We start from the raw sequence: 27,019 nt of genomic DNA, 5'->3' as shown, positions 1-27,019 counted from the left end.
TGGCTTTCCGTTCACCGGGCCGGGGTGACGGAGGGAGCCGAGGCCGCCATATTGAGTAAGAGTCCCGGCTTCTAACGGGGTCGGTGTGGTGCTGACTGTTCTGCACAGCAGCCTCGGCGGCTCCAGGCAGAAGGTGAGGTTGTGTTTTGGTGAAAAGGCTGAGGCGCTTTGGCCACAGCAGTTTATTAATTGAGAAGAGCGTTTACTTTTGCCCGGAGACTCATTCTCCTCTTGTCCTTGACGGGGCGCCGCTTCCCACCCGGCTTCCCCAGGAAGCCCCGAGAGCCGGCCGGTGAGGCCTGTGAGCCGTGGTTTCCGGGCTGCTGCAGCGGAAAGGAGGAGGAAGCCCCGAGGCGCGTGGGTGACCTTCCCTCTGCGAGGGAAATGCAGGACATTCCCTTCTGGCGAGGAGGCCGTTTGGCTCCTTGGGGGAGGACCTGTGTCCAGCGACTTCGGCCCAGAGCCTCTCGCCCCCCAAATGGGCGCAGACCCGGCCCGGGGCATCATGGTCTGGCTGCTGTTGCCTTAGCAACCGTCCGCGCCTCTGATTGGTTTTTTTTTGTTTCTTTGTTTCGTCCGTCGACTGCGTTGCGTAGCACGTTTTATTCCTTTCGCGGGTGGGGAACCTGAAGGAAAAGACGTTTAGAAATGTAGCCTAAGGTCGCACTGCGAATGACGAAGCTACACCTACAAGTTCTGGGGATCTCGTGCCTGGACAGGATCGTAACGTGGATCAGACACACTCGACTCAAAGTGTGCATTGAGGGGGGTATATAAAACGTCACGTGAACGGTTCTCCCGCATACACGAGGCTGTGTGTGGTTTTACATGGCGGCATGTCCTTTTTTTCCCCACCACATTGTGTGTGCACCATTAAGCAGGGTATTATTATACGGCTGCCAGAGGACCTGCACCTTTTTAATTTCAGGAAAGGGGAAGTTAGGTGATTTTCGGACGTCGGAGATGGAATTCATGTCACAAGTAGTTATTGAACGTCTGCTCTGAGCTAGGACGGAGCCCATGAAGAAGCATTACACGGGTGATGGGGCCGGGGAGTAGTCAGGAAATTTTAGGAAGGCTGGTCCAGCCAAGCCTCCCCGAGCCAAAATTGGAAGGATGAGGAGGAGCCAGAGGGATGCGAGGGAGGCGCCTTTCAGTGCGAGGCCACGCCTAGTGGGAGGCAGGGAGAGACGGGGAGGATGGGGTGGAAGCCAGAGACTTGCTGGGCGCCGAGTGTGACAGCGCAGGCAAGAGGTGAGGGTGGCTTGGAAGTGAGGGCCTTGGAGGGACAGAGGTGGATGGGTGCAGGGCACATCTGGAGGAGGTGGCGTGATATTGTCCCTGTACCACGAGGTGTGGTTCCCACCTGGTGGCTTAATATGTGTGGAGTGCATATCGTCAGTTTTGCAAATAGGTGTTTCTTAATGTGGGGGCTACGCAGTATTCCTTTAATGCTGCATTTTCTTTTTTAGGAGAACCACTTTGATAGTGTACACAAACAAAACTTTAACAATAAACGTATCTTCCATGAATTTCTTCGCAGTCCAAAGCACAGAACCTCTGGCTTAGTTAGAGTTTACATTTTGCCCCGATTTTTACACTGAGGAATATTGATGGAGATCCCAAATCTATTCACGTCAACTTTGGAGTTTTGATCTTGCCTGGTATTGTCAAATATGGTAAACCTTGATCAGTGGCCAAATTCCCAACTTCTGCTGTTCAACTATTTTTTTTTTTGATCTTTCTCTCTGATTCCATACCTTCTAGAATATGCAGTGGATTTGTAATAAACTTCCAAGGTAAAGAAATTTCGTGCTCATTGTGTTCATCTTATGGAACAAACCATATGCTCCAAAAAATGCCCACAAATTCAGCTACTAAAACTCCTTTGAAGATCTTTGCCGGTGGTTCCATAGTACCCGCCTTCCTGGGTCCTGTTGGTGCGGGGCTGCGCCTGATGATGGATTGTCAACAGTCTAGTTCTGGTTGATTTCCTAACTAAAGTGGGCACTACTTTAAAGTGTGTTGAGACGAATAATAGTATTGAAGTTTTTACATTGTATGAAATATTTGCTTGATTTTGAATCTGTCATTAATTCAGTAAATTCAGGTTGACTTTTATATCAATAGATTTTAATAGGACTGATGTGACTCATCCTGGAAATTGGTGATAAGACTATTTGATGATTATTTTCCCAAAGGCATATGTGGTGCTAGGTCTTCAGAAAAGGGAAATGACCAAAGTGCATTAGGCCTTGTTCAAGGAGCTTACAGTTTAGTGGGTACTAAGATTGATTAATAACAGTTTACCGGGTGGAGTAATGAAGATATATACACAGTGTGTGCAGATAGTAATGAGAAGGAGCACAAAGGAAGAGCACTTTAAAGCTGATCTTAAGTGGCTAATGCCGCCCAAATTGAGTTCAGCTTCAACTGACATTTATTGAGCTCCTACTAACAACACATAGCCTAGGAAGTATTGCTTTCTTCCTGCTTTATAGATAAAGAAGCAGAAACTCTTATTTACTAAAAATCACTCACTAGTAGGTGACAGACCTGATGTCTGCAAATTCAATATCACAAATTCAAAATTAATGAATTTTATGAATTATTGAAATCTGAATTCATAAAATTTTTATATATCATTTATAATAGGTATGTGAAACTTTATGCTTAAAACATGTATGTGTATTATTTTCCTCTCTTACCTTTGAAATTCTTTATGTTGATACATTCTGATTACATAACTTGCATTTTTAAAAGTTCCAAATGAAAAATTATAATTTAGATCTTAGCCCCTATGATCAAATGAATGGACAAAAATCTGAAAGTTTAGATAACTTTTCTTTCTGTTTGCTTATATATATATCTTTAATCATTGTTTATATACCCCACTCCCACGTTTCTCGGTGATTATTTAGCAAACCTTTTAGAGCAGGGTTTCTCAACTTCCAGCACCGTTGACACTTTTGATAATTCTTTATTATGGGGGACTGGCCTATGCGTTGTAGGATGTTTAGCAGCACCCTGGCTTCTGCCCATCAGTAGCTTTCCTCCAGTTGTAATAAGAAATGTGTCCAGACATTGGCAAATGTTTCCTAGAAAGCAAAATTGTCCCTGGTTGAGAACCACTATTTTAGAGCTTACTGTGTGCCAGCCTTGGGTGTAGGCACTGGAGATAGTTGCAAGAAGTTCATAATACAGTGGGAGTAAAACAGGCATATAAACAGGTAGTTGCAAATGTGTAAGATAAATGTAACTACTCAGCACTGAAAATGACACTCCAAGCTTGGGGCTTGTGAGAGAGATCAGAATATCTCAGGAGCATTTAGTAGATAACTTTCAAAACAGAATGTTAGAAGGCAATGGTAAGAAATGAAGGCAGAAAGGCAGAAATCTGTTAATGATAAGCTAACTTATCTTTGAAATGTATTGTACTATATAGTAGTTTTTTATGTTTGATCATTTGTTGATAGTTAAAAAAAACTGCCATTTATATAGAATTAGAAGGCCCAAATTTACCGTATTTTGCTATGTAATGTGCTCCCATGTATAATGTGCACCCACGTTTTTGGCCCACTTTCAGGGAAGTGGAATTAGTACTACCCATGTATAATGTGCATCTTTATTCTTCCCTCAGAAATTTGGCAAAAAAGTGCACATTATACACGGCAAAATACGGTATACACTAGCTACTCCTTCTTAGCTCCTTGACATTGTACAAGTCACTGATCTCCCTGAGACTGAGTATTCTCTTCTGTAGGATTTGAGGGAAAATATCAGGACTTGTGAATGTTCAATGGAATGACATATGTGGAGTACTTTTAAAACCATGAAATATTACCAAAAAGTTTGTAAACATGGGTTTCTTCCTACAATAATATAACTCTTCTTTGTTTTATTCTTAGCAATATGTTAAGGATACCTGTAAGAAGGGCCTTAGTAGGCCTTTCTAAGTCTCCAAAAGGACGTGGTGAGTAGTTTTTAAATTTACATTTGTGGGTACTATATCTTTGTAAATTCATAGGTCTATGGAAGATTTCTTGAAAGACTCTAAACTCTTAATTTGTTTTCAATAAAAATAGAAACAAATGACCCAAGTCAAGTGGAATAATTTTCAAAATACAACTTTACCTTAACCAGTTATAAAAATTATCATGGGATAGAAAGTAATGGGAACTGCCCATCTATTGTTGCCAAAATAGAAAAAGACTACTTTTGAAAAATGGTCTTCCCATGAACACATTTTCAGTGGTATTAAGTTTCAACTTAAACTTCTATTAAAAGTAGACTGCTATATTCTGTTTGGTATTCAGGATTGAAAAAGCTTTTTTCTAATTCAATATTTTAACAATTTGAGTCGAAGGAAATAGAGGGAAATGGTATAAAATGAGGAAAATCTTTAGGCTTATAAGTTAATCAATCCATTATCCTCTGCTATAGTAAATTCAACTCTGTTAATTTATTTTTCACCTCAATATTTTTGATGGTCAGTTCGAACAACTGCCACAGCAGCGAGCAACTTGATTGAAGTATTTGTTGATGGTCAATCTGTCATGGTGGAACCGGGAACTACCGTCCTCCAAGTAGGCATACATTCTAATTCTTTATTTCTGTATATATTCTGCTATTGAAAGAATACCAGTTAATTTCCTTTATACTGTTTACTTCTAAAATTTTCAAGATTCCTTAATAAATGCTCATAAAAGAACTATAGGTAGTAAAATTATATGAAAATAAGTTTGACTTGAAATCTTAGCATTTCAAAGTTAGCTGTCATTTATCTGTTTCTGATTTTCTTAGTGAACTATGGCAGTTCTTTTGTTTCACTTTTGCTTTCCAAACATAACTCATTAAGAAATTTGAAGTTACCTAAAATAAATTTTTAGTTACTATATGTAAGTTTGAGAGAAAAGTAACCTTTGTTTCTTGTGAGCCTGTTTGATGCTTTTCACTTTTATGTAACTTTTCTATTTTCAGTAATATTTCTAGGAATATATCCTACAAAGCAGGTGAATGAAGGGTAGTGTGTTCTTGAGTTTATGCCCTAAATTTTTAATTTATCCGAGTTCCTCTAGAACTAACAAAGTTGGTCATGAGGAAGTGATGCTTCATACCATCTGCAAGTTATCACAGAGCTAAATGCTCTTTATTCATTTTAGCCTCCATTTCTATACTATCTGCCAGGCATAGACCTGTAAACAATAAATATATGATAAAAGTGTATTCAAAGTACAGTGCAGAGTATTTTGGCAGGTATAGAAGGTGGTAGAAAGAGAAGTTAGGGGCATCTCATGTGATGCCTGAGATTTTAAAGGATCAATAGATGTTTATAAGTAGACAAGGAAGCTTCAAATAGTTTGGTATTGATGGAACATAAGGTATGTAGAAGATGATATAACAGAAAAGTTATTCTGGAAGGTGAGGTCCAATCATGAAAGAAGATATATGCCATACTAAAGAACTTGTAGTTTGATCCATTTAGAGTTTTCGTGGCTGTTAGCAGTATGACAGTGACAGCAGGGTGATGGTTTGGAGAATAAATAAGACTGGAATGAGAGATAAGGAAAGAGTATCTTGCATCAGTGGAGCAGGAAATGAAGAGGCCTAAAATAGATGGTGGCTGTGGGAATGAAAATGAGGGTAGATTCAAAGGAGAGTGAGAGTAGATAGGCTTTTAGGAATGATGAAGGGAGGTGGATTTTTGTAGTTTCTGGCCCTGTTAGCTTATTTGGGTGATATATACGGTAGTGGGGACAGAAATAGGTTGAATTTTAACTATGGAGCATACATGAGCAAATGCCTGTTTAAGTCTAAATCTTGGAGAAGTGGAGAATATCTGGGTGCAGATGAAGGTTTAGATGTAATATGAAATATGAGCTAGTATGAAAGCTGGGACAATATCTGTCTACTATATCCACTGCATCTAGCATACAGGAAGACTCGATACATTTTTGCTGGGTAGTTAAAACATTGGACATTGATGAGATTGCTTTAGAGTGAGGGCTAAGGATGAAAGAACTAACTAGAGGAAATTTGAATACGTTTATAGACTCAGAGAAGGAGGAGTAGTAATTGGTAAAGCAAGACCAGTAGTCCCCCTTACTAGGCAGATGGGAACTGGAAGGAGCCACAGTGGGAGTATGAATCCTGGGTGGGTGTATGGAGCCAAAGATAGAACCAGATCATAGTCCACTAGACAGTATGAAATGGAGTCTAATCCAAAAGAGGAGAACTAGACAAAGAAGTCCAGGTGTGAAAGCACTGGGATGGAATTTGAAGGGAGAATCTTTGTGAACAGTGGTGCAGAGTGGAAATGGGAGTCAAGCTTTTAGCATACCTGAGGATACTTTATCCAGTTTCTTCCACATGAAGTGTAGGCATGCTGAGGATCTTTAAAGAGGCAGCTTCAAAGCAGATGGGTTGGAATCAAGAGCAAAGGAGGAAGCTCTCTTCAGGGATGAAGTAAGAATGAAGATACAGATATTTATAAACAGGATTAATAAGATAGGTAGGGGGTGGCCTCATTTTGTGTGTGTGTGTACGTTTTAGACAAGACAAGGATGAGGTCAGTTTATTCTAATGGCAAAAGTTTTTTTCTTTGTCTTCTAGGCTTGTGAGAAGGTTGGCATGCAGATCCCTCGATTCTGTTACCATGAAAGGTTGTCTGTCGCTGGAAACTGCAGGATGTGCCTTGTTGAAATTGAGAAAGCTCCTAAGGTACTTGAGACCTAAAATTCCACACCATACTATAGAAGGTAGAAAACTTGAAATCTTGCAGCAAACTTTATTTAGAATCAATATAATTATAGTGGAGAAACTAGCCCTGTTTATTTCTATCTATAAGTTTATTTTTTGTGCTGTTGATTCTCGTCATTTCAAAGCTGGAAACACGTTGATGAAAGTACTTTGTAAACACAAGAGCTGTATAATTGTAACAGATTTAAAAATTAAAGGTGACTTCTTACAGCTGCTTATATTTCCAAATGGCTACATGACACACAGCTAGGATGTGGGGTTGCCCAGCAGCACATTGGAAGTGCTCATGCTGTGCCATTTTCACTAGAGGAGAGGGTTGCAGGGAAGAGGTTTAATTTTATTTTGGCTTACACCATTTTAATTGAGTAGTACCTACTAATCAAAACACAGTTATTTGATGTTCTGTTGCAGAGCCTCATAAAAAATTAAGAAGTAGGAAGTCTTATTTCTAAGAGAAATGTAAAGTGTCAGATTATCATATTATGAATATGAAAACTATAAAAATTCTGCCTTCAAGAATACTCCTTTCTTTGCTTGTTTCCAAATGTATAATTTAATGTTTTTATAAATCAGGTCAATTATAATTACAAACAAATACGAATACTTACAGAATTTTTTCATTGAAAATTCCAGGTTGTAGCTGCTTGTGCCATGCCAGTAATGAAAGGTTGGAATATCCTGACAAACTCAGAGAAATCTAAAAAAGCCAGGTACTGTATTGTTGTTACTTGGCTTAGCAACTTTTCTTAGTGCAGAAAATTGCACATGTCAGTATTTAGACCTTCCTATAAATGATAAATTCAGTATCAAACTCTGAAGAAGTTGGCCTGTTTGGCTTCTAGAAGCAGTAGAGGAGATGAAGTCAGTCAGGTGTGCATGGTTTTAAGCCTAGTGTGGGATCCATATTTAAAACTCTTGTTTAGCAACTTGCTCAGTTTGTGATAAACAGTGAGTCTGGGGCTTATTGAACTGAGATTATTGCAATGATATATTGCTGTACTGTCCTAGCACTGAATGTTTCTTTTTGTTTTGCATTGAGTATTTCTGAGGACCATTCAGCAACTTTTGGTAATGTTGTATTATTAAAAGTCATAGTTTTCTAGGTTCTCTAATGGTATTTTATTCTAGGCTCCTACAAGCATTTTTTTAGATTATGTGTTCATTAGTAAGTGCTCAGATGATAATTACGTTGGAATTTTTGATAATAAATGTAAAATTAATACTGGATATATGATAACATACATCTGTGAAGGTTATTTAAATAGTGTATATGTGTACCATTTTATATATTACATTTCTCCACACAGAGAAGGTGTGATGGAGTTCTTATTAGCAAATCACCCGCTGGACTGTCCTATTTGTGACCAGGGAGGTGAATGTGATCTGCAGGTAAGTAGTCTAATTTCGTAAATCTTTTTGGTTTCAAGTTTTAACTTTGTTAGTAGCATTAGATTATTGTAATCTATTTAAGGACCAGTCCATGATGTTTGGAAGTGACAGGAGCCGATTTTTAGAGGGCAAACGTGCTGTGGAGGACAAGAACATTGGGCCGTTGGTAAAGACCATCATGACTAGGTGTATACAGTGTACTCGCTGCATCAGGTAATTCTCTTTCCCTCTCTCTTCTGCAGTATCACTTGTATACTTATTTAATATTCATGAAATTTGGTGAAATAACAACACTGGAAAGGATGGCATCTTTTATTTGATGGGAGAAGATTGATGTTGTTTTTTAATGTTTTTTTGCATAAGCCAATAAAATGAATAAGTTGGTCATTTTCAGTTAATATCAAAGTCAGTTGTATTTAAAAATCAAAATCTGTAAGCATTAACTCTGATAACTTGCTGAGCTATATACATATGATTTGTGCAGTTTTCTGTATATGTGTGATATCTCAATTTAATTAAATATAAGCATTTATTGAATAATTTTTTTATTCAGAGACTATGCTTGCCTTTGAAAATATACTCATATTTTTTTTGCTTTTAGTACAAACAGGTGTACAAAACAATGTGATAGTTAGACATTTACACTCCTCACAAAGTGATAGCCCCGTCCCCCAATCTACTACCCCCATGACATTGTATATAGCTGTTACAATTCTACTCATATCTTTTTTTAATGCTTTGAAAATCATTATCTCTTTATGATCATGAGTAGGAAAGGAGGTAATACTGCTCTGTTTGACCACATTTTTATCTTGTAGGTTTGCAAGTGAGATTGCAGGAGTAGATGATTTGGGAACAACAGGCAGAGGAAATGATATGCAAGTTGGCACGTACATTGAAAAGATGTTCATGTCTGAACTGTCTGGGAATGTCATTGATATCTGCCCTGTCGGTGCCCTGACCTCTAAGCCCTACGCTTTCACTGCCCGGCCGTGGGAAACAAGGTACTCTGTCACTGTATTTTTGACAATTTTTTGTCCTTTAATTTGTTAATATTAAAAAAATTTTTTAAGATACATTTTTCTTCCTGAGTCCTAATTGTTCTGGTCTGCTAAGTTTTTATTTGTTTACTTTAAGTAAAACCTTTTTAATGGAAGATAGGTGTGGGGACAGAGCCAGGAGTGCAGTTAACAGGCTCTCAGCCTCACGTGGAAAGTTGCTGGGTCAAGTAGTAAATGGCCATCAACTGTGATTGGATGGCCATCAGCTGTGGCTAGTTGGCCGTCAGCTATAACCAGTGAGCCATTGGCCACTAATATAACTGCTGTGGCTACACTAGCAGAAAAATGGGGGCTAGCAAGAAGATGGTGGCTGAGCCTGCAGGCGGTGCAGTGAGGGTTGCGAACAGTGTGGCTCCTGCTTCCTGTGTCTCCACCCCAGCCGCCAGCGAGAGTATAGTGGTATGACTCCCCTATCTGTGGCTCCGTGGGTGTTCCTTTTTGGCCTCACCATGTCCTGCGTTCTTATGTGGGGAGCGGGAGCAGAGACCCTGCAGGCCGCCCCGCACAATAGGTAATTAGATTGAAGGGTAGGATGAACCTGTGCAAATTAATTGCAGTTCTCTTGGAATTAATTCCAGAGTCCTTAACCACAAAATTATTTTATTCACTTGTTCTTCCAAGGAGTAAAATTGTCTTCATTTAAAAAAAATTTATTTCTTTTCATTGTATATTAAGTTTTCGACTATGTGGATATATCATACTTTATGGAGCCAATTCCTATTATTAGATACTTAGTTTGTTTCTATTTCTCTGAAGTTACAAATCTATAACATTAAACATTGTTACTCATAAATGTTCTTATATATCTCTGATTCTTCTGATTAAACCAAGAAATAGAGTAGGTAGGTGCAACAAGTTGGAATATTTTTAAGGATCTAGAAACATATCAAATTACCTTTCAGTTTCAAACTTCTATCAGAGTATCTTAAAATTCTAGGTGTTAAACCAGGTATTTATACAAAAGTATTGGGGATATGGGGGCAACAGTACATCACTGAGATGTTAAAGTAGAATTTGTTCCCTTCTCTTTCCGAGATTCCAATAATACATATGTTGCTACGCTTGATGTTGTTTCACAGGTTTCTGAGACTATTTTTCTTAAATCTGTTTTTCTTTTTGTTCTTCAGGTTAGATAATTTCTATTGATCTATTACCAAGTTCATTCATTCATTCTTTTGCCTGCTTAAATCTGCTGTTGAGACCCTGTAGTACATTTTTTATTAGTTACAGGTTTCAACTCCAGAATTTCAAATTTTTTTTTTTTAATAATTTCTGTATCTTTACTGAGACTCTACTTGTTGATTCATGGTTGTCATATTTCCCTTTAATTCTTTAAACATGATTTTTCTTAGTTTTTTGAACATATTTTAGTATTCTTGTTTTTGTTTTTAAGCAGAGTTTATTAGGAGTTGACCTTGTGTCTGCAGAGCTTAGTAGTCCGACAATGATTGTGCTCCAATAATTGGAGCCAATAAGGCTTCCATACTATGCCAGTGGGTCTGTGTGTGGATAGAGGAGCACATTCAACATTCAGGCTGTTTGCACGTCGGCCCGGCTTGTGCATTCCACTGGGCACTTTGAGTCTCAGTGTTGTTCAAGAGGGTGTGAATAGCTTGGGCCCTCTCTGGTCTCAGCTGCACATATATGCACGCCTCCACTGGGATGCTTGCCCCCAGCAATGACTATACCTTCAGACTAGTGCCTTTGGCTCTCTTCTGCTCCGTTCTCCAGGACATCTTTGCCCATTGCTCCAAATTGAGTGAGTCTTCATCTGCAGGAAGTAGGTTCCTATCTTTACAGCCTGCCCTCACTTGCAAAACCTCCAGTTGAAGGTGGTGGAAGAAGGGATGAGCCCCAAGCCAGAATACTGATTTCTATTGTTCCTACTCAAAGTTCAGCTGTTTTTCCAGGCATAAAAGTTTCTCAGGATGATGTATGCTTTTGGTAGATTTCCAATGTGCTGAATTGGTTGTTTTTGTTAATTTTTCTCAGGTTTATTTTTGCTTTTGAAGGGAAAGATTTTTCGAGATCCTTAATGATACTCAGAACTCTCACCTCTTGTTACTTATTTTGATACTCAAATTGTCCCAGATTTGGTCATTTGGAACTCTTCCAGTTGGCTTCTATATTAGATAACAGTTTTAAAGGCATCTTTGCATTAGGAGTTTATGTGATGTATTTAAATAATGAGGTTTTTTTTTTTGTTTTTTGTTTTTAGCATTTCCTCTGAGTTCTTTTATTTTTAGAAATTTAGAAAGGAGATGTAAAGTTTTTTGGTTTTGGTAAACCAGGTAGCAGAAACTTTGTCTTTATTCTCAAAATCAACATAGGAAATATATGTTTATTCTCAGAAAGACAGAATCCATTGATGTAATGGATGCAGTTGGAAGTAACATTGTGGTAAGCACGAGGACCGGAGAGGTGATGAGGATTTTGCCACGGATGCATGAGGACATCAATGAAGAGTGGATCTCTGATAAAACCAGGTATGTGCTATACTGTGTTCCTTTTGCAGTAGATTGAAAGAACATTTTATAATTTAATTTTAAAGAACTATCTTTTATAGTTGCAAATTAATTAATATAGTGTATTATACTGTGGATTTAGTTTATATAGAGAATTGAACAAAACTGACATTAAAAATCCTTAGGTATATCACCTGTTTTCATATTAACTTTGAAAAATATCTCTTTTCCTCCTAAATGGAGAAATTGAAGTAAATATGTCAGTGAAGTAAATAAGTCAATTGAAGCAAAGGAAAAATTATGAATTATTTAGTCTAAAGTGAAAGACTTTATTTTTCTCAGTTGGTTAGAGCGAGGTGCTGGTACCACCGAGGTTGCCGGTTTGATCCCTGCATGGGACACTGAGCTGCGCCCTCCTGAATGAACGAACGAACGAATGAATGAATAAATGAATGAATGAATGAATGAATAAATAAATAAATAAATAAATAAATAAACTAGAGCCTTCATTTATAGCTAGTTTGTAGAGTTTGCATTCTTACACAGAAAAAAATGAAGAAAAGAAGCTAAATGTAAGTTGGAGTTTGCACAACATAATTTTGATAAAATAGAGGTACTCAAGTTTCATAAATAAAAATGATTTGGCTTTTTCAGCTATCAGATGTTTTTGTGTTGTAATTTTAAGATTGTTCAGGTAGCTGAAAATAAATTATAAGAATTCAAGCTTTTTAGATGGTGTTTTAGTTTTTAACTGATATTCATAAAATATTTATTAGTTCATCACCAAAAAACCTATAATGATTATTTCTATCCAGGTATTTATTATTTTATCTGACACTTTAAGCAAGACTGTATTTAAATAACAGTTCTTTTAGATTTTAAACTTGAAAATTGTAGTTGCCTCGTTAGCAAGATCCACAAACGGTGTAATTTCTATTCCCTAGATTTGCCTATGATGGGCTAAAACGTCAAAGACTTACCGAACCGATGGTCAGAAACGAAAAGGGGCTTTTAACCTATACCTCCTGGGAGGATGCACTCTCTCGTGTAGCTGGAATGGTAAAACATTGAAATATAGAATAAATAGTATTTGTGATTTTCAAGGGACATCTTTGTAGTGGTGAGGGGATGTGTATCTGTTCATTTCTTTACTTTTACCAAGATTATCTTTCACTTAACAAACGTTTATTGAGAACCATATGCCAGATGTCAGGCTAAATAGATGTAAGGATATGAGGGCCATCAACACATGGTCCCTACTTCCCACAATCTTGTAGTAGGAAAAGATGCATAATTAGGCAATTATCATATGCTGCTATGGGTACTTGTGCCGGAAATGACATATGAGAGCAGATAGGATGGGTGCCTAACCAGGGCTACCATATCAAGGGTGCTTTCCTGAGGCAAAGTTTTAAGAATGAGTACTAGCTTGCCAGAGCAAAAATGAAGGGAATGGCTTTCTGGCCAGAGAAATGCGCCATGTATAATGGGCTTGGGGGAATGGCTAAGCTTCAGAAGAAGTTGTATTTCACTCTAACTCCTCATTCTTCACCCTCCAGACCTAATTTTGGGGCCCCTTTGTTCCTGATTTAGAACAGCTTCCCTCCAAGCTGGTGTTACTAGCTTTGGCCCCACATACTCCTCTGCTTCTCATTTTTAGATTATTTAGTAATTGGTGTAAAACTTTATTGCAAGTTCCTTGCCTTTTTTCTGCTTGAAAATGATTGCTTTATTGTTTTGCTTTCTGAACAGTTCATTGTGGTCTTTGCTGAATAAAGGCTTCGTAGTGACATCCTTTGCATCCATTTCTAGTTGCAGAGTTTTCAAGGCAAAGATGTGGCCGCAGTTGCAGGTGGTCTGGTGGACGCCGAAGCCCTGGTAGCACTCAAGGACTTGCTGAATAGAGTGGACTCGGACACCCTGTGCACTGAGGAGGTCTTCCCCAGCGCAGGAGCTGGGTGAGAAGTGTGAGGCGGGGGCTGGGCTGGCTGGCTGCCTTTCTTTCTTTTTTTGCCTGTAAGTTATGTATAAGCCAAAACATCTGTGGCATCAATGACTGAAATGTGACAACTTGGATTCTCCAACCTGCCCACCAATTTATTTTCATATGTAGACCAAAGTCAAACCAGGAGCTGTTGGAGAATCCAATTATGAGTAAATATCAAGACACTTTGATGTAATTTAGGAATACTTTATAAAAATTTTTTGTCTAGGAGTTTATTGACTATGGGTTTATTGGCCATGGGTTTATTGACTATGAGACCATTCCAGGGATTGTCAGTGCATGTTAGTCTTAAAGTAAACTTACATTTTTTTAAATTTTGTATTTCTAGCACAGATTTACGTTCTAATTATCTTCTTAATACTACAATCGCTGGTGTGGAAGAGGCAGATGTTGTCCTTCTGGTTGGTACAAATCCACGTTTTGAGGCACCACTTTTTAATGCTAGAATTCGAAAGAGGTTAGTAATAATATTCAGAATTTTAAAAACATTTATATAATACTTTTATATATGAAAAATTATTATTTTAGCTGATTTCTAATAGCGGGAGTAAGACTTCAAATGATAATTGGAAGGCAGTTTCTAACAGGTCTATTCCCCCTTCACCTCCTATTGATTTTTATATCTTCTTATTTTGAAATAATTCAAGGTGCTTGAAATGGTCTTTATACTCATTTTTTGTAACACCGTTCACTCAGATGAACCAGTGTTAACATTTTGTCATATTTGTTTTATTATTCCTGTTCCATGTATATACAGAGAATGCCAAAAAAATGTATACACATTTTAAGAAAGAAAAAAATTATTTTAAAGTTGTAATACAATGAATGATGCTAGTGTTCAGTCGATTAATTCCATCTTTTGAGCGAATGTCATACTACACATTGCTATTATAATTTAATTCAACGTCGAAAAGTAATACATAGACAACATCTCTTAAACTGTGTACTTTTTTTGGCACCTCCAGTATGTGTGAATGTAATTTTCTGAATTATTTGAAAGTAAGTTGTAAATGTGATGCCCTTTTATCTGTAAATACTCCTTTGTGGATTTCCTTCGAACAAGGGACGTTATCTTAAATAATAAAGAATTTAGTATTCATACAATATTATCTAACAGTTTATATTCACAATTACCAATTTTTTCATTTCTTTTAGAATAATTTTTTTCCTGCAGGATCTAGTCTGGAGTCATACATTGTAATTACTGTCATGGCTCCTCAGTCCCTTTTCTTGGCTTTTTTTGTTTGAAGAACACAGGCCAGTTATTTTGTAGAATGCCTCTCCATCTTTTTATATCTTAGAAACTTATGACTAGGTTGACCATATAATTTATTACCTAAACTGGGACACTATTGAGAGTGAGACAGGGTGTTGCTAATTACTCCAGGATAACAGGTAAAAACTAGCACTGTCTCAGACACTGTCACCACATTTTATAATTACCTTTGGAGGAGCTGGATCCATACTTTCCTATCATAGAGAATAAATATGAATGATATAGTTTATTTTCATGAAATATATTTAAATGGTTTTAGTGAGTAATTAGGAAATAAATAACTGCTGTGTGAATACGGCAAAATAAAAACTACGAATTATTTAGTCTAAAGTGAAAGACTTTATTTTTCTCAGTTGGTTAGAGAGTGCTGGTAGCACCAAGGTTGCCGGTTCAATCCCTGCATGGGACACTGTGAGCTGCTCCTGAATGAATGAATGAATGAATGAATGAATGAATGAATGAATGAATAAGCTAAAGCCTTTATTTATAGCTAGTTTGTAGAGTTAGTATTCTTACACAGAAAATTAAATCTTTGATTACCTTTGTGAGTAGTTTTGCAACACTTTATTTTGAAAGGTACAGAATAAATTGTCTCTGTTAAGGTTAAATTTTCTTAGTGTTTTTGTTTCAACATTTTGTAATGTGAATAGATGTAATGTTTAGCATTGATGAGACCAATTACTGTGTCAACTTAGTAATTTAGCTCTGCAAACTTGGTTGTTTTTATTTCAGCTGGCTTCATAATGACTTAAAAGTGGCCCTTATAGGCAGCGCAGTGGATCTCACTTACAGATACGACCATCTGGGAGAGTCTCCCAAAGTTCTTCAAGACATTGCTTCGGGCAGCCATCCCTTCAGCCAGGTGCTCTCAAGTGATATTATCTACTCTTGTTGATTTTTTTAGTATTAACTGTTCTTTAAATTTCTTGTTTTTATAATAACAATGTGTAACTACTGTTAAAAATTGTAGTGATATAGACAAGAACGTGGGCGGAAGTAAAACATCCCAAATCCCACCAACCCGAGCAAATACTGATGAGCCATCATAGTTATCTCTCTTGTATAGAGCAAAGTGGATGAATAGATGGCAAACAGAAATGAGATCATATTATACATGCTAGTTTTTATTTACCAAAGTTTAATTTTACTTGAAATTTTCAGAAGATACATTGAAGTGAAACTGAAAGGATTAAACTTTAACCTTCAGTGAAATCTTTCTTTACTACGGTAGTTATTTTTCCTGAAAGAAATTTCACCAGTCCCACGTTATTGCATGCCTTTTTCATTACTGAGTTCTTTCTTTACAGTCATTTCATTGCTGTCTGTAGATTATAGTTTTTTATTTTTTCAAGAATGGCTTATAGGTGCACTATTCCTTGAGTTCTTGCTTGCTTGAGAATATCTAGCATATTATCCTTAAGAGAGCTTTGACAGAATATAAAGTTCTAGGGTCACACTTTTTTTCTTCTCTACACTTTATTTATTACCTTTGGAGGAGCTGGATCCATACTTTCCTTTTTTTACTGTGGAGAAGTGTGACATCAACGGTATTTTCCCCCAACCCTGTCCTAATTTTGTTTTCCTGTTTAGATAGTTTTTCCTTGATACTTTATACTTGATTTCATCCTTGAAATTTAATAACTTCGCCAGAATATATCTTAATGGTGGTGGTTCTTATCGCTTTTTTATTGGACATGGTGTGCCTTTCAGTCTGAAGATTAAAGTTTCTCTTTATCTTAGGGTGTGTATATGTATGTGTGTGTGCGCGCGTGCACACGCGTGTGTGCTGGGGGTGGCAATTGTTAGAAAAGTAAGGGATTTCTGTTTTTCACATAACAACGGTTCTGGAGATAAGCAGTTTGGCAGATGATGTGGGTTTACAAGGATGTCATCAAGGAAGGAGCCTGCCTTCTTCCTTTGCTGTCTTCACTACATTTGCTCACTCCCATGTGTTTGTGTGTGAGCTTCTCCTCCTGGCTCCAAGATGGTTGCTTTGTTTATAACCTCAGGTGTAGAAAAGAAGAAAGTGAAGTGTAAAGGGGCAAAGCTAAGCCCAACTCCTTTGTTTTGAATAGGAAAAACTTTGTGATTACAATGATCAAAAATATTAAAAATATTTATTGATCTTCTTTTATCTTTAGTTCTCGTCCCCGTGGCCCAGAAAGTGTTTAGTGTTCTTTAGGAAAGTTTGCTTCTGTAATAGTATATTTTATATTACATGATTAATTCTAGTCTCTTCATCAAGAACTCTTAATGATGCAGATATTGGATCCCATTTTCTATCTTTTGTCATTTTTCCTTTATTTTTCAGTTTGTTTTATATAATTTCATACAGCCTTTTCTTGTTCCTGTATTTACAGTCTTATTGTTTCTGGAATGGTGTTCATCTCTAATGTGTTTCTTTTTCAGTTCTTTCCTGAGTTCTGTGATGAAAATCTATTGTATTCTCTATTATGTCACTTATTTGAGCTTTTTTTAAGTGAGAAAAAAGTGTGTTGTTTTTTATTTTCTTTGAGGCTATTGAAAAACAATTTCTCTGAACTTTTCACATTTCCTTGGGATATTTCTCTTACAATGAATGTCCTCCTCTCTAGGCATAATTCCATGCTGATTCTTTGATTCAAGCCAGCTGTTTATTGAAGAAGGATACAGAGGATAAGCAGGAGAGTGAGCTGTGCAGTTTACAGCTTCTGATTTTTTTTGTCCTCCAGCAAATCTCTAGTTTTCTTTGCTCTTGGGATGCGCTCTCCCTTAGCTTTTGGCATTTGGAAAGTTACTATGGTTGAAAGCAAACCACATTGTGATCAAGTGATCTTTGCTTTTCTCACCACTTCTGCCCTGTCTGGGACATGATGAGTAGAGAGAAGACAGCAGACGTGGTACTTAAGCGTGGTCCCTCCTCTTACACAGTACTGCTAGAATCTCTATAGGGAACATTCCCTCGTTTTTCTGGGACTTACCCATAGTCATTCTAACCAAAGGATATTTGGCTAGATTTTTGATGACCCATGCTTGCTTTTAGAAAATCTATTTGATACTTGTTTGACCATTTTACAGTGGCATTGGTAAGATGTTTTGATTAAATCTGGTTGTATGTTGACTAGCAATTCAGAGACATTCATATTACAACTAAAACTTGGGGATAGCATATTGTAGATGTCTCTGACTTTGGTTAGATTTAGTTTATTTTAAATGTTTTTTTTAATCAACTTTTTTTTTAATAGGTCCTAAAGGAAGCTAAAAAACCAATGGTGGTTTTAGGCAGTTCTGCACTCCAAAGAAATGATGGGGCAGCTATTCTTGCAGCTGTTTCCAACATTGCTCAAAAGATCCGGATGAGTAGTGGTGTTACTGGTGACTGGAAAGTTATGAATATCCTTCATAGGTAATTGGTTTATGTACTATAAAATTCAAGTAATGTTGTATATATGTGTTCCTATTACGCTGTCACATTTAGATCTACAAACAACTTAATGTATAACATATGTCAGTAGACAGATGTGAAATAGAAACCTTTACTTTCTATGTGAGAAGAACCCAAGATAATAAACAATATTAAAATTACCTCAGCACTAAGTGCTGAGAAAATCTTGAAAATCTGTATCAGTACACATTGGTTCAAAAATAGCAACAGGTGGGGCCGCCACGGTGGTTCAGGTAGGTTAGAGGGCCGTGCTCCCAACACCAAGGTCGCCAGTTCGATTCCCACATGGGCCAGTGAGCTGCATCCTCTACAGCTAAGATTGTGAACAACAGCTCTCCCTGGAGCTGGGCTGCCAGAGTGCTGCCGAGGGCGACCAAAACGAGGGCTTGAACCGGAGTGGGGGGGGAGCGGAAGAAAGGGGGGAAAAAAAATAGCAACAAGTCTTTAATTAAATGATAAAAATGTAAGCTAACATGAGAATTTATCTGAAGTAAAAGTTTTTGCTGACTATATTGATAATCAAATTTATTTTAAGAAAGTTGGAAAGAGAAGAAAGTGTATGAATAGAAATCATCCTTATTCCACAATCTGTAGATAATTACTATTGCTATTTTGGTGCACTTTCTTTTGGTCTTTTATTTCCTTTGTAAATATTTTTTTAGTTATATAGTTGAAATACAATTTTGTGTCCTAACTTTGATCGATTTTCATTACCAAATAAGAATTTCCTCCTGTGATTAAAAATTCTCCATAAATATAAACTTTGATGGCTATTTAATATCACAAATATTGTAATTTTTAGCCATTTCATTGTTATTAACATGTAAATTGATTCTACTCTTTATAAATAATGCAGTGAAACACAGATACCTCTGAACTTTAGATTATTTCCTTAGAGTAGATTTTTAAATGTAGAACTATTGGAGAAAACAGGATAAACATTTTTGAGGCTCTTAATGCATATTTCTAACTTGTTTTAGAAAAGTTGTGCCATTTTTACACTAGTGAATGAGTTCCCATTTCACTTAATCCTTAAGTATTATTTCTCAGATTCTTCAAATTTGTTTAAAGATTGAGGCTAAATACTTTTTTAAGTATGATAGGCAAATTTTTTTAATTTAAAAGTGTTCAAATGCATTCTTAAACATTATTTCAATGTTGTATTTCCCTTGTTGGTCTAATTTGGCATTGTCAGTCATCATATAAACATTTTCTAAAACTGTATTTTTAAAAAGAGTTTATTTACATTGACCACCTCTAGATCCTTTTTAGCCACAATTTTTACTTTATTTTTAATTTACTTTTGCGTCCATGTCTTTATTCATAGTTGTTTTTTTTTCCTGAATGAATACTAAATTAATAATTTTTTTTTTTATTCCTGAATTTCTAACTGTGTGTTTCTGGTTCCTCATCACAAATGACCACTTGACTATAATTTTTTCACCTGTTCTTCCATTTAACATTTTAGAGAGGATCTCATCTAATCTGAGTTTTGTCTCTGATGATAGCCTGATTTTATATATATATGTGTGTTTCTTCCTGTCCACCCGTGGGTTTCTTATTTTTGATGTTAAAAAATTCTACCAGAATATAACTGGTGATACTCATGTGTCATTACCTTTGCCTGGGAATAGACACTCTCTTTTTTCAAATTAACATTTTTTTTATTTGTTTTTTTCTTTTAAGTTCAAAAAAGCTTATTGGTTTACATTGTTATTTGCTCTCACACAGAAGTTTCTATTTTGTTATGCATTGGTTGGCCCTTCAGACTTTTGACTCTTTTCTCTCATAATTTTTCTCACTTCTTTTTTCTCTGTGTATAGAGATAATTTTAAAAATTATCTTCTATTATTTTTTGAATTTTTATTCTGGAGAGCACTGACAATGTTGTAATTTTTAATTTACTAACCTTTTTAAAATATTGTTTCATTCTTACCACAAGATACCCTTTTTAATGAAAGTTTACTCCAGTTTATTGAGACATATCTATTAATGTTTGTTGAAAACATGAAACATATTTTAAAACTTTTTATTTTTTATAGTAAGTCTATTTCAGGGTAAAACACATTGTCTAGTTCTTGGAGGATTTTTTTAATTGGCCCTGTAGGTTTTACCACTAATCATTCTTGCAAAGGCAAACTTAGGCTTACTCAGTTTATTTTCTAAGGTGAGGTGGGCTCTGTCCTAATTTAGTGTGAGTCTCTGCCCGGATGGATCTTTGAGAGAGAGAGACCTCAAGGCTTAGAATGTGGGAAATTAAATAAGAAATACTGTGTATATAGCAGGGATGGGGGGAGGAGCTAAATTTTGAAATTGGGAAGTATGAATCTTTCAGTTTTGTTCATTTTTAAAGTAAGTTTGGCTATTCTGTGTCCTTAGCATTCCATATGAATTTTAGAATCAGCTGATCAGTTTCTGCAAAGGATTCAGCTATGATTTTTAATAGGAATTGTATTGAATCTAGAGATCAGTTTGGGGAGGATTGCCATCTTAACAATATTTAATCTTCTAACCCATGAACACAAGATATCGTTTATTAACGCCTTTAATTTTTTTCAAAGCTGTTTTGTAGTTTTTGTTATACAAATCTTACACTGCTTTTGTTAAATTTTTTCCTACATACTCTTTTGATGTTGTTCTGTCAGAGAGTTGGACAGAGCAGCAGCATCTAGTGGGAGTTGGTTTGACCTGCCCTCCTAACTTAACAAATATGCAAAAGACCAGCTAGCTTGATACACAGTAAGTCCTCAGAATGGCTACTATTTCTAGAAAGAAAGTTGACAATAGCAAACTAGACCAAAGACTCCCAATTGTTCAAAGTGTAGATATTTCTGACCTATTTAAAAGATTATTTTCTGCTTATACGACTAATATATGTTCACAGAAAAACTTCCATAAGGACATACACCAATGTGCTAATTATAGTTTTCTCTGTATTACAGTTTTATGAGTAGTGTTTCAATTTCTCCCCTTTGGTTTTCAGAATTACCTGATTTTTCTGTAATGACTGTGTTTAGCTTATGATATGTTTGATGACTTAACCATATTGAATAAGAATCCACGTAAGACATTTGCAATTGGCAGAATGTTTTCCAGGATTATTCCATTAAATATTATCTAATGAAGAAACAGTGTCCTTAGCACCTTGTTTCTTTGTTTACCATTCTTAAAACAGTAAAAGACTGCTGTTTCTGATTTTGACATCTGTTTTAAATGGGTGAAAAAGGTGAGAGAAGGTTTTTGACAGCCTTGAATAGAAAATAAACTAGATACCACATTTAATTTTTTATAATGAAAACACTGCAAGAATGCTCAAAAATCCCTAATTGTTTTACAGGATTGCAAGCCAAGTAGCTGCCTTAGACCTTGGCTATAAACCTGGGGTAGAAGCAATTCGGAAAAACCCTCCCAAAGTGCTGTTTCTCCTAGGAGCAGATGGAGGTTGTATCACTCGACAGGATTTGCCAAAGGATTGTTTCATTATTTATCAAGGTATACTTAGCATCTGTGACACCAGAAACAGAAGAGAATAATCCACTGTGTGTATTAGAAACTGTACAGCAATATATTTAGTGGATTAAATATTTTCCATCCAGGAGTTTCCCACACAAGTACCCAAATATTTTTTTTAAAACATAATCATATCATAAGTTTTATTAGGTATATAGTTGATATTGCTACTAAGAATTTTTACCTGATGTGATTTAATAACAGAATTAGAAGAGACCTAAATGCTCCCAGTAACAGGAATGGTTAAATTATGGTTTATTTATACAATGAAATATTATATAACATTAAAATTCAGCTTTTCAAAGAATGTTTAGCATTATGTAACCAGGGGAAAGCACTTTTATATAAGAAGTGTATAAAAGTTAAAAAATCATGAGTCCTGTTACAGGACATTAATGAATTATATTTAACAATACTCCTTGAGCTTTTTATGTTTGACTCATTTTCTTGAACTCTTCTTCATTGCAAATGTAATCAAGTTTTCCTGGAATAATTGGAGTCGAGAATACTCCTGGATATTTTACAGAGAAAAAAATACGTTACATAACTTTTCACTTCATTTGATACACAGACACCATAAATTTGTAATAGGCTTTTCACGGCACATAAAAAGCATTATGCAATATTTTGCATCTTTAGTTTGATAAAGTTAAACCAAAATGCATAAACTAAAATCCTGTTCCTAGTCCTATTTTGCATCTTTAGTTTGATAAAGTTAAACCAAAATGCATAAACTAAAATCCTGTTCCTAGTCCTATCCAGGGATAATCATGGGTGGTGGTTTTGATGTGCATGCTTCATACATTTTCCTATATGTATACAAACATGTACACAAATGAAATCAAACTTTATGTATTCTTTAACTTTTTCATTTAACTCAAGTTTCTTTTTTGTTCAAACAGTTTTGTTAAAACTATTAATCAATGATAGTCTTTCAGTATACTATTTTCTATAATTTTGTTTGTGCCCTTTTTAGTATTATTACTGTCTTATTCCTGTTCTACACTTTCCGTACCTCCACCATTTCAGTCTATTTTACCAAATTTCATTAATGTTCATCTGAGCATTTCTATTTTGTAAACGTCAGGAAAAATAGCATGTTGGGTGGCTGGTTAGCTCAGGTGGTTAGAGTGTGATGCTAATAACACCAAGCTTGTGGGTTCGATCCCTGCATTGGACCACTGTGAGCTGCACCATCCTTAGTAAAAAGAAAAAATAATATACCTACTGGTAGTTGCCCGTTATATTCGTGTGTATGATATACAAATTTGTGTATTTGCAAATAATAATCTGGGAGATACATACCAAATAATAGTAATTTTCTTTGGGAAGAGAGTTAAATTGTGGGCAAGGTGGGATTCAATTTTTATTCCAAATACTTCAGTACTACATTGTTTTAATTCTTAAACTATTTGTAATTTTTAAAATGGGATTTTAAAAAGATAGATACTCTGTTCACATATATAGTACCTAATCAATTTTTTTACTAAAATGTGGTTTGCCGTTTGCCGTCTTTTCACAGGACATCATGGTGACGTTGGAGCTCCTATAGCTGATGTTATTCTCCCAGGCGCTGCTTACACAGAAAAGTCTGCTACATATGTCAATACTGAAGGCCGAGCTCAGCAGACTAAAGTAGCAGTGACACCTCCTGGTTTGGCAAGAGAAGACTGGAAAATTATAAGAGCACTCTCGGAGGTATTTGTTCTTGGTGATACTGCTAATGGGAGATTTGACATTTAGCTTGTCAAGGTCAAGGAAGATGAAAGTCTGAAATGCAGAGATGATTGAATAATCTCTGCAGGAAAAAATGTGTCCAAAAAATGGGGATTTGAAATTGGCATTTTTATTTTTGACTTGTCTTTTGATATTTGTTTTAACTCTTTTTACTGTAAAAAGAAGCATCATGAGATTTAAAATAATAGACAGTTGTCTGTAAACTGTCTATGATCAATAACAGGTTAGCAGAAGCATTCACATTTAGCATACATAGCATTGTTTCTTTAATCTTTATTTCATAATCAGTCTTTTCTAAATACAAATTTTACCAATGTACTGACAGCTATTTATGAATTAGAAGTTTTGACAATTGTGTTCCCTACTTAACTACTTGTTTAATATACACACTAATGGACATTAGATTTTTCAGTAGTACTGCATTATTTCACCATAGTCACAGTTATATTATTTGAAAATTTAAAGTATTAAAAAGTTTAAGTGTTAAAGATTCATGTCAATTTTTGGGACCTGATATGTTTAGATAGCAGGTATAACTCTTCCATATGATACTCTGGATCAAGTAAGGAACAGACTGGAGGAGGTCTCTCCTAATCTTGTTCGATATGATGATGTTGAAGGAGCTAATTATTTCCAGCAAGCAAATGAGCTTTCCAAGGTAAAAACTTGCCTATATGCAGTTTTTGTAATAGTGTATCCTCTGTTGTAACACTACTAGTTTTTAATACTATTATTCATCTCTTGCTCCTTTTTTGTAGCTAGTGAACCAGCAACTTCTTGCTGATCCCCTTGTTCCACCTCAGCTAACAATAAAAGACTTCTACATGACAGGTATGCTAAATATGAAAGGTGGTAAGGAATAAGATCACCTAATTTCATTATGATTCCAACCTATTAGTGGTAGTATATGATACTTTTAATCTTTTAAGATTTTCAAAACATCAAAGCTAATATAATTCATATTTTCTGATTTTACTGTAATTTTGGTTTCTGAAATGTAAGTAGAGTTTGAAAATCCAAGAAAAGTTAACAGATTTTTAAATGTAGTGTTTTACTATTATATGAAAAGTCACTGTGTAGCATTTTAGGGAAAACACTCTGTGAAGGTTTTCCTGAAAATTATAGTAAAAGAATCAAAACACTGAAATGGTAAACAAAGCATGTTAAATGTTGCTTCTGGTGTAAATTGTTAGGAATGTTTTTAAGGAATTCAGACTAACTGAAACTTGTTTACTGCAGATCTTATAACTCTTTGTATAACATCTAGGTTATGAGGTAGTTGATAGATGATTTAAAATTTTTCTATCTAAAAGCAGGTAGGAGTATATTTTTAAATTTTTGGTGCAGTTTATATCTAAGATTATTTTTAATAAGCTTTTTAGTTATGTTATAAAAGGTATGTTCATTGCATAATACATACCTAAGACAAAATAGTAAAGAAAACTTACTCTGATCCCACTACCCAGAAGTAACTATATTTATTTTCAACAGATTGGTTAATCATCCAGGGATATACACATAAATGAGATTGTTCATTTACTGTGGGGATTTTTTGACAGCTTTATTGAAATATAATTCACATACCATAAAATTCATCCATAAGTTATACGTGAAAGTCAATCGATTTTAGTACCCATACTGTTTTGCAACCTTTTTTCAATAACAATAACCTTTTTCACATTTTTTCCTATGTCTAATACTTTTCCATAATATTTTTAATGGTTGCATACTGGCACATTGTATGGCTGTATTTAATTATTTAATCATATCAAGGAGTACTTAATTAAAAGCATCTAGTTAATGAGGGGCTTATCTTCTGAATTTGTTGGTTGATTGCACAAAATTTACATATAGTTATATAAAGTTTACATATAGTTACATAGAGTTTCATAGCCTTTTTTGTTCCTGAATATGTGAAATGAAGTTTTACTATGTATTTTATAAAATTACATTATCAAAATGCACATTTTCTTTCAGATTCAATTAGCAGAGCTTCACAGACAATGGCCAAATGTGTCAAAGCTGTCACAGAGGGTGCCCAGGCAGTAGAGGAACCATCCATATGCTGAAACATCTACTAGGAACCAAGTTTTGCTCCAGTTAATGGACAATTATGTTGGAGTGATCGTTCAGAGGTTTATCTCTTTAACAAATAATCTGAAAGATGTAATATTTAAAGTTCTACCATGCTTATTTGAAAATGATGCTGGAACCATCAAAGAACTTCAAGGCTGCAAAAACATTTATGTATTCTGTATAAACATTAAATAGTTTAATAAACATGTATACAGAGTGTTCTGTCATGTAAAAGCATTGATAATCTTGTGACAAATATAAAGAAAATCCTTAAAATATTAATTTTTATCTTTATAGCTCATTTATATTTGTAAATGGATGAAATAAGAGCTTCCATTTGGACGCTCTTTATTTCTAGTGCTAAAGTAAAGATTTAAGCATTCTGTCAGGCTGGGTATATAGAAAATATAATCGTATATCAGATATGTATCTTGAAGAACTATAATAATGATAGCTAATGATTATGCGGCTTTTTCTATGTGCTAAACAGTCTGGTTTTACATGCATGATCTTGTTTTGTCCTTGCTCTAACCCTATGAGCTAATATTATCTCATTTTACAGATGAAACTGAAGCCCAGGGATATTAGGTAGCTTGCCCAAGGACACAGCAAAAAAGTCAGATTCAAGCCTAAGTTCTCTCTGACTCCAAAATCCATTGTTCTTAACTGCTACACATTACTTCCCTGCCATTAATACACATTCTATAGGTTGTTACTTCTAAGAATCAGTATTGAAAAGCTTAATGGATAACACATTTTTCTCTTTTCTTGAACCTGTTTCTATAAAGTCATGGTGATTAATGTGACGTTTTTCTTTTTTATAATAGATTACACACACGCACCCTTGGAATAAGAGAGGTCTCAAGAGATATAATCGAGGTCCTCATTGAGGTTCCGTATTCATTATATTAGCACCATCTGTAGTATTAAGTCAGGTAAATTATTCCAGTAACAAGACAAAACTAACAGCTTTCACAATTTTTATTGTTAAAAAGGAAGTGAAAATTTTACAGTTAATCTAAGAGATAATCTAAAGCTGTATTAAATTTTCTTCAAAATCTATGGTCAGAATCCTTTTGTTTTGTAATCCTTTTCCTTTCTGCTTTCGTGATAGAAACTCAATTCCATCGATTGTGAGGGAAAGGCATGCCTAATAAGACCTCCAGCTTTTTTTTCCCCCCAAGAAATGAATTCCTTCACTAAGGCTCAAAGTAATTAAATAACTTGTCCAAGGTCAACCCAATCAATAAAATACTGCTACTACAGACCATCTACCAGGGTTGTGAAAATTAGTTTATGGTGCAGAAGTCTGCTTAT

At 35.5% G+C, this 27,019-nt stretch overlaps 1 protein-coding gene across 1 annotated transcript; it reads left to right on the top strand.

Moving 5' to 3' along the window:
- Positions 1 to 8: 8 nt before the first annotated feature.
- On the top strand, positions 9 to 25,912 carry NDUFS1 (NADH:ubiquinone oxidoreductase core subunit S1). The gene is made up of 19 exons (XM_081052114.1): positions 9 to 133; positions 3,909 to 3,973; positions 4,495 to 4,586; positions 6,613 to 6,720; positions 7,393 to 7,469; positions 8,067 to 8,148; positions 8,231 to 8,361; positions 8,967 to 9,152; positions 11,561 to 11,695; positions 12,619 to 12,733; positions 13,487 to 13,632; positions 14,008 to 14,136; positions 15,688 to 15,817; positions 18,180 to 18,340; positions 21,717 to 21,871; positions 23,412 to 23,587; positions 24,150 to 24,284; positions 24,385 to 24,457; positions 25,604 to 25,912. The coding sequence occupies exons 2-19, from the start codon at positions 3,913 to 3,915 to the stop codon at positions 25,693 to 25,695; spliced, it is 2,184 nt and encodes a 727-aa protein (XP_080908240.1). The 5' UTR covers positions 9 to 133; positions 3,909 to 3,912; the 3' UTR covers positions 25,696 to 25,912.
- The last annotated feature ends 1,107 nt before the right edge of the window (positions 25,913 to 27,019 follow it).

The sequence above is a fragment of the Rhinolophus hipposideros genome (genome assembly GCF_964194185.1).
Source record: "Rhinolophus hipposideros genome assembly, chromosome: 6".
Classification (NCBI taxonomy): domain Eukaryota; kingdom Metazoa; phylum Chordata; class Mammalia; order Chiroptera; family Rhinolophidae; genus Rhinolophus; species Rhinolophus hipposideros.
The sequence above is the reverse complement of the archived record's forward strand: the minus strand, read 5'-3'. Positions and strand labels throughout refer to the sequence as shown.

Excerpts from the sequence above, each read along its gene's own strand:
- NDUFS1 (XM_081052114.1), top strand. The coding sequence starts at position 3,913 with ATGTTAAGGATACCTGTAAGAAGGGCCTTAGTAGGCCTTTCTAAGTCT. Across the intron at positions 23,588-24,149 it reads TTATAAGAGCACTCTCGGAG|ATAGCAGGTATAACTCTTCC; the intron begins GTATTTGTTCTT and ends TGATATGTTTAG. Across the intron at positions 24,285-24,384 it reads AAGCAAATGAGCTTTCCAAG|CTAGTGAACCAGCAACTTCT; the intron begins GTAAAAACTTGC and ends CCTTTTTTGTAG.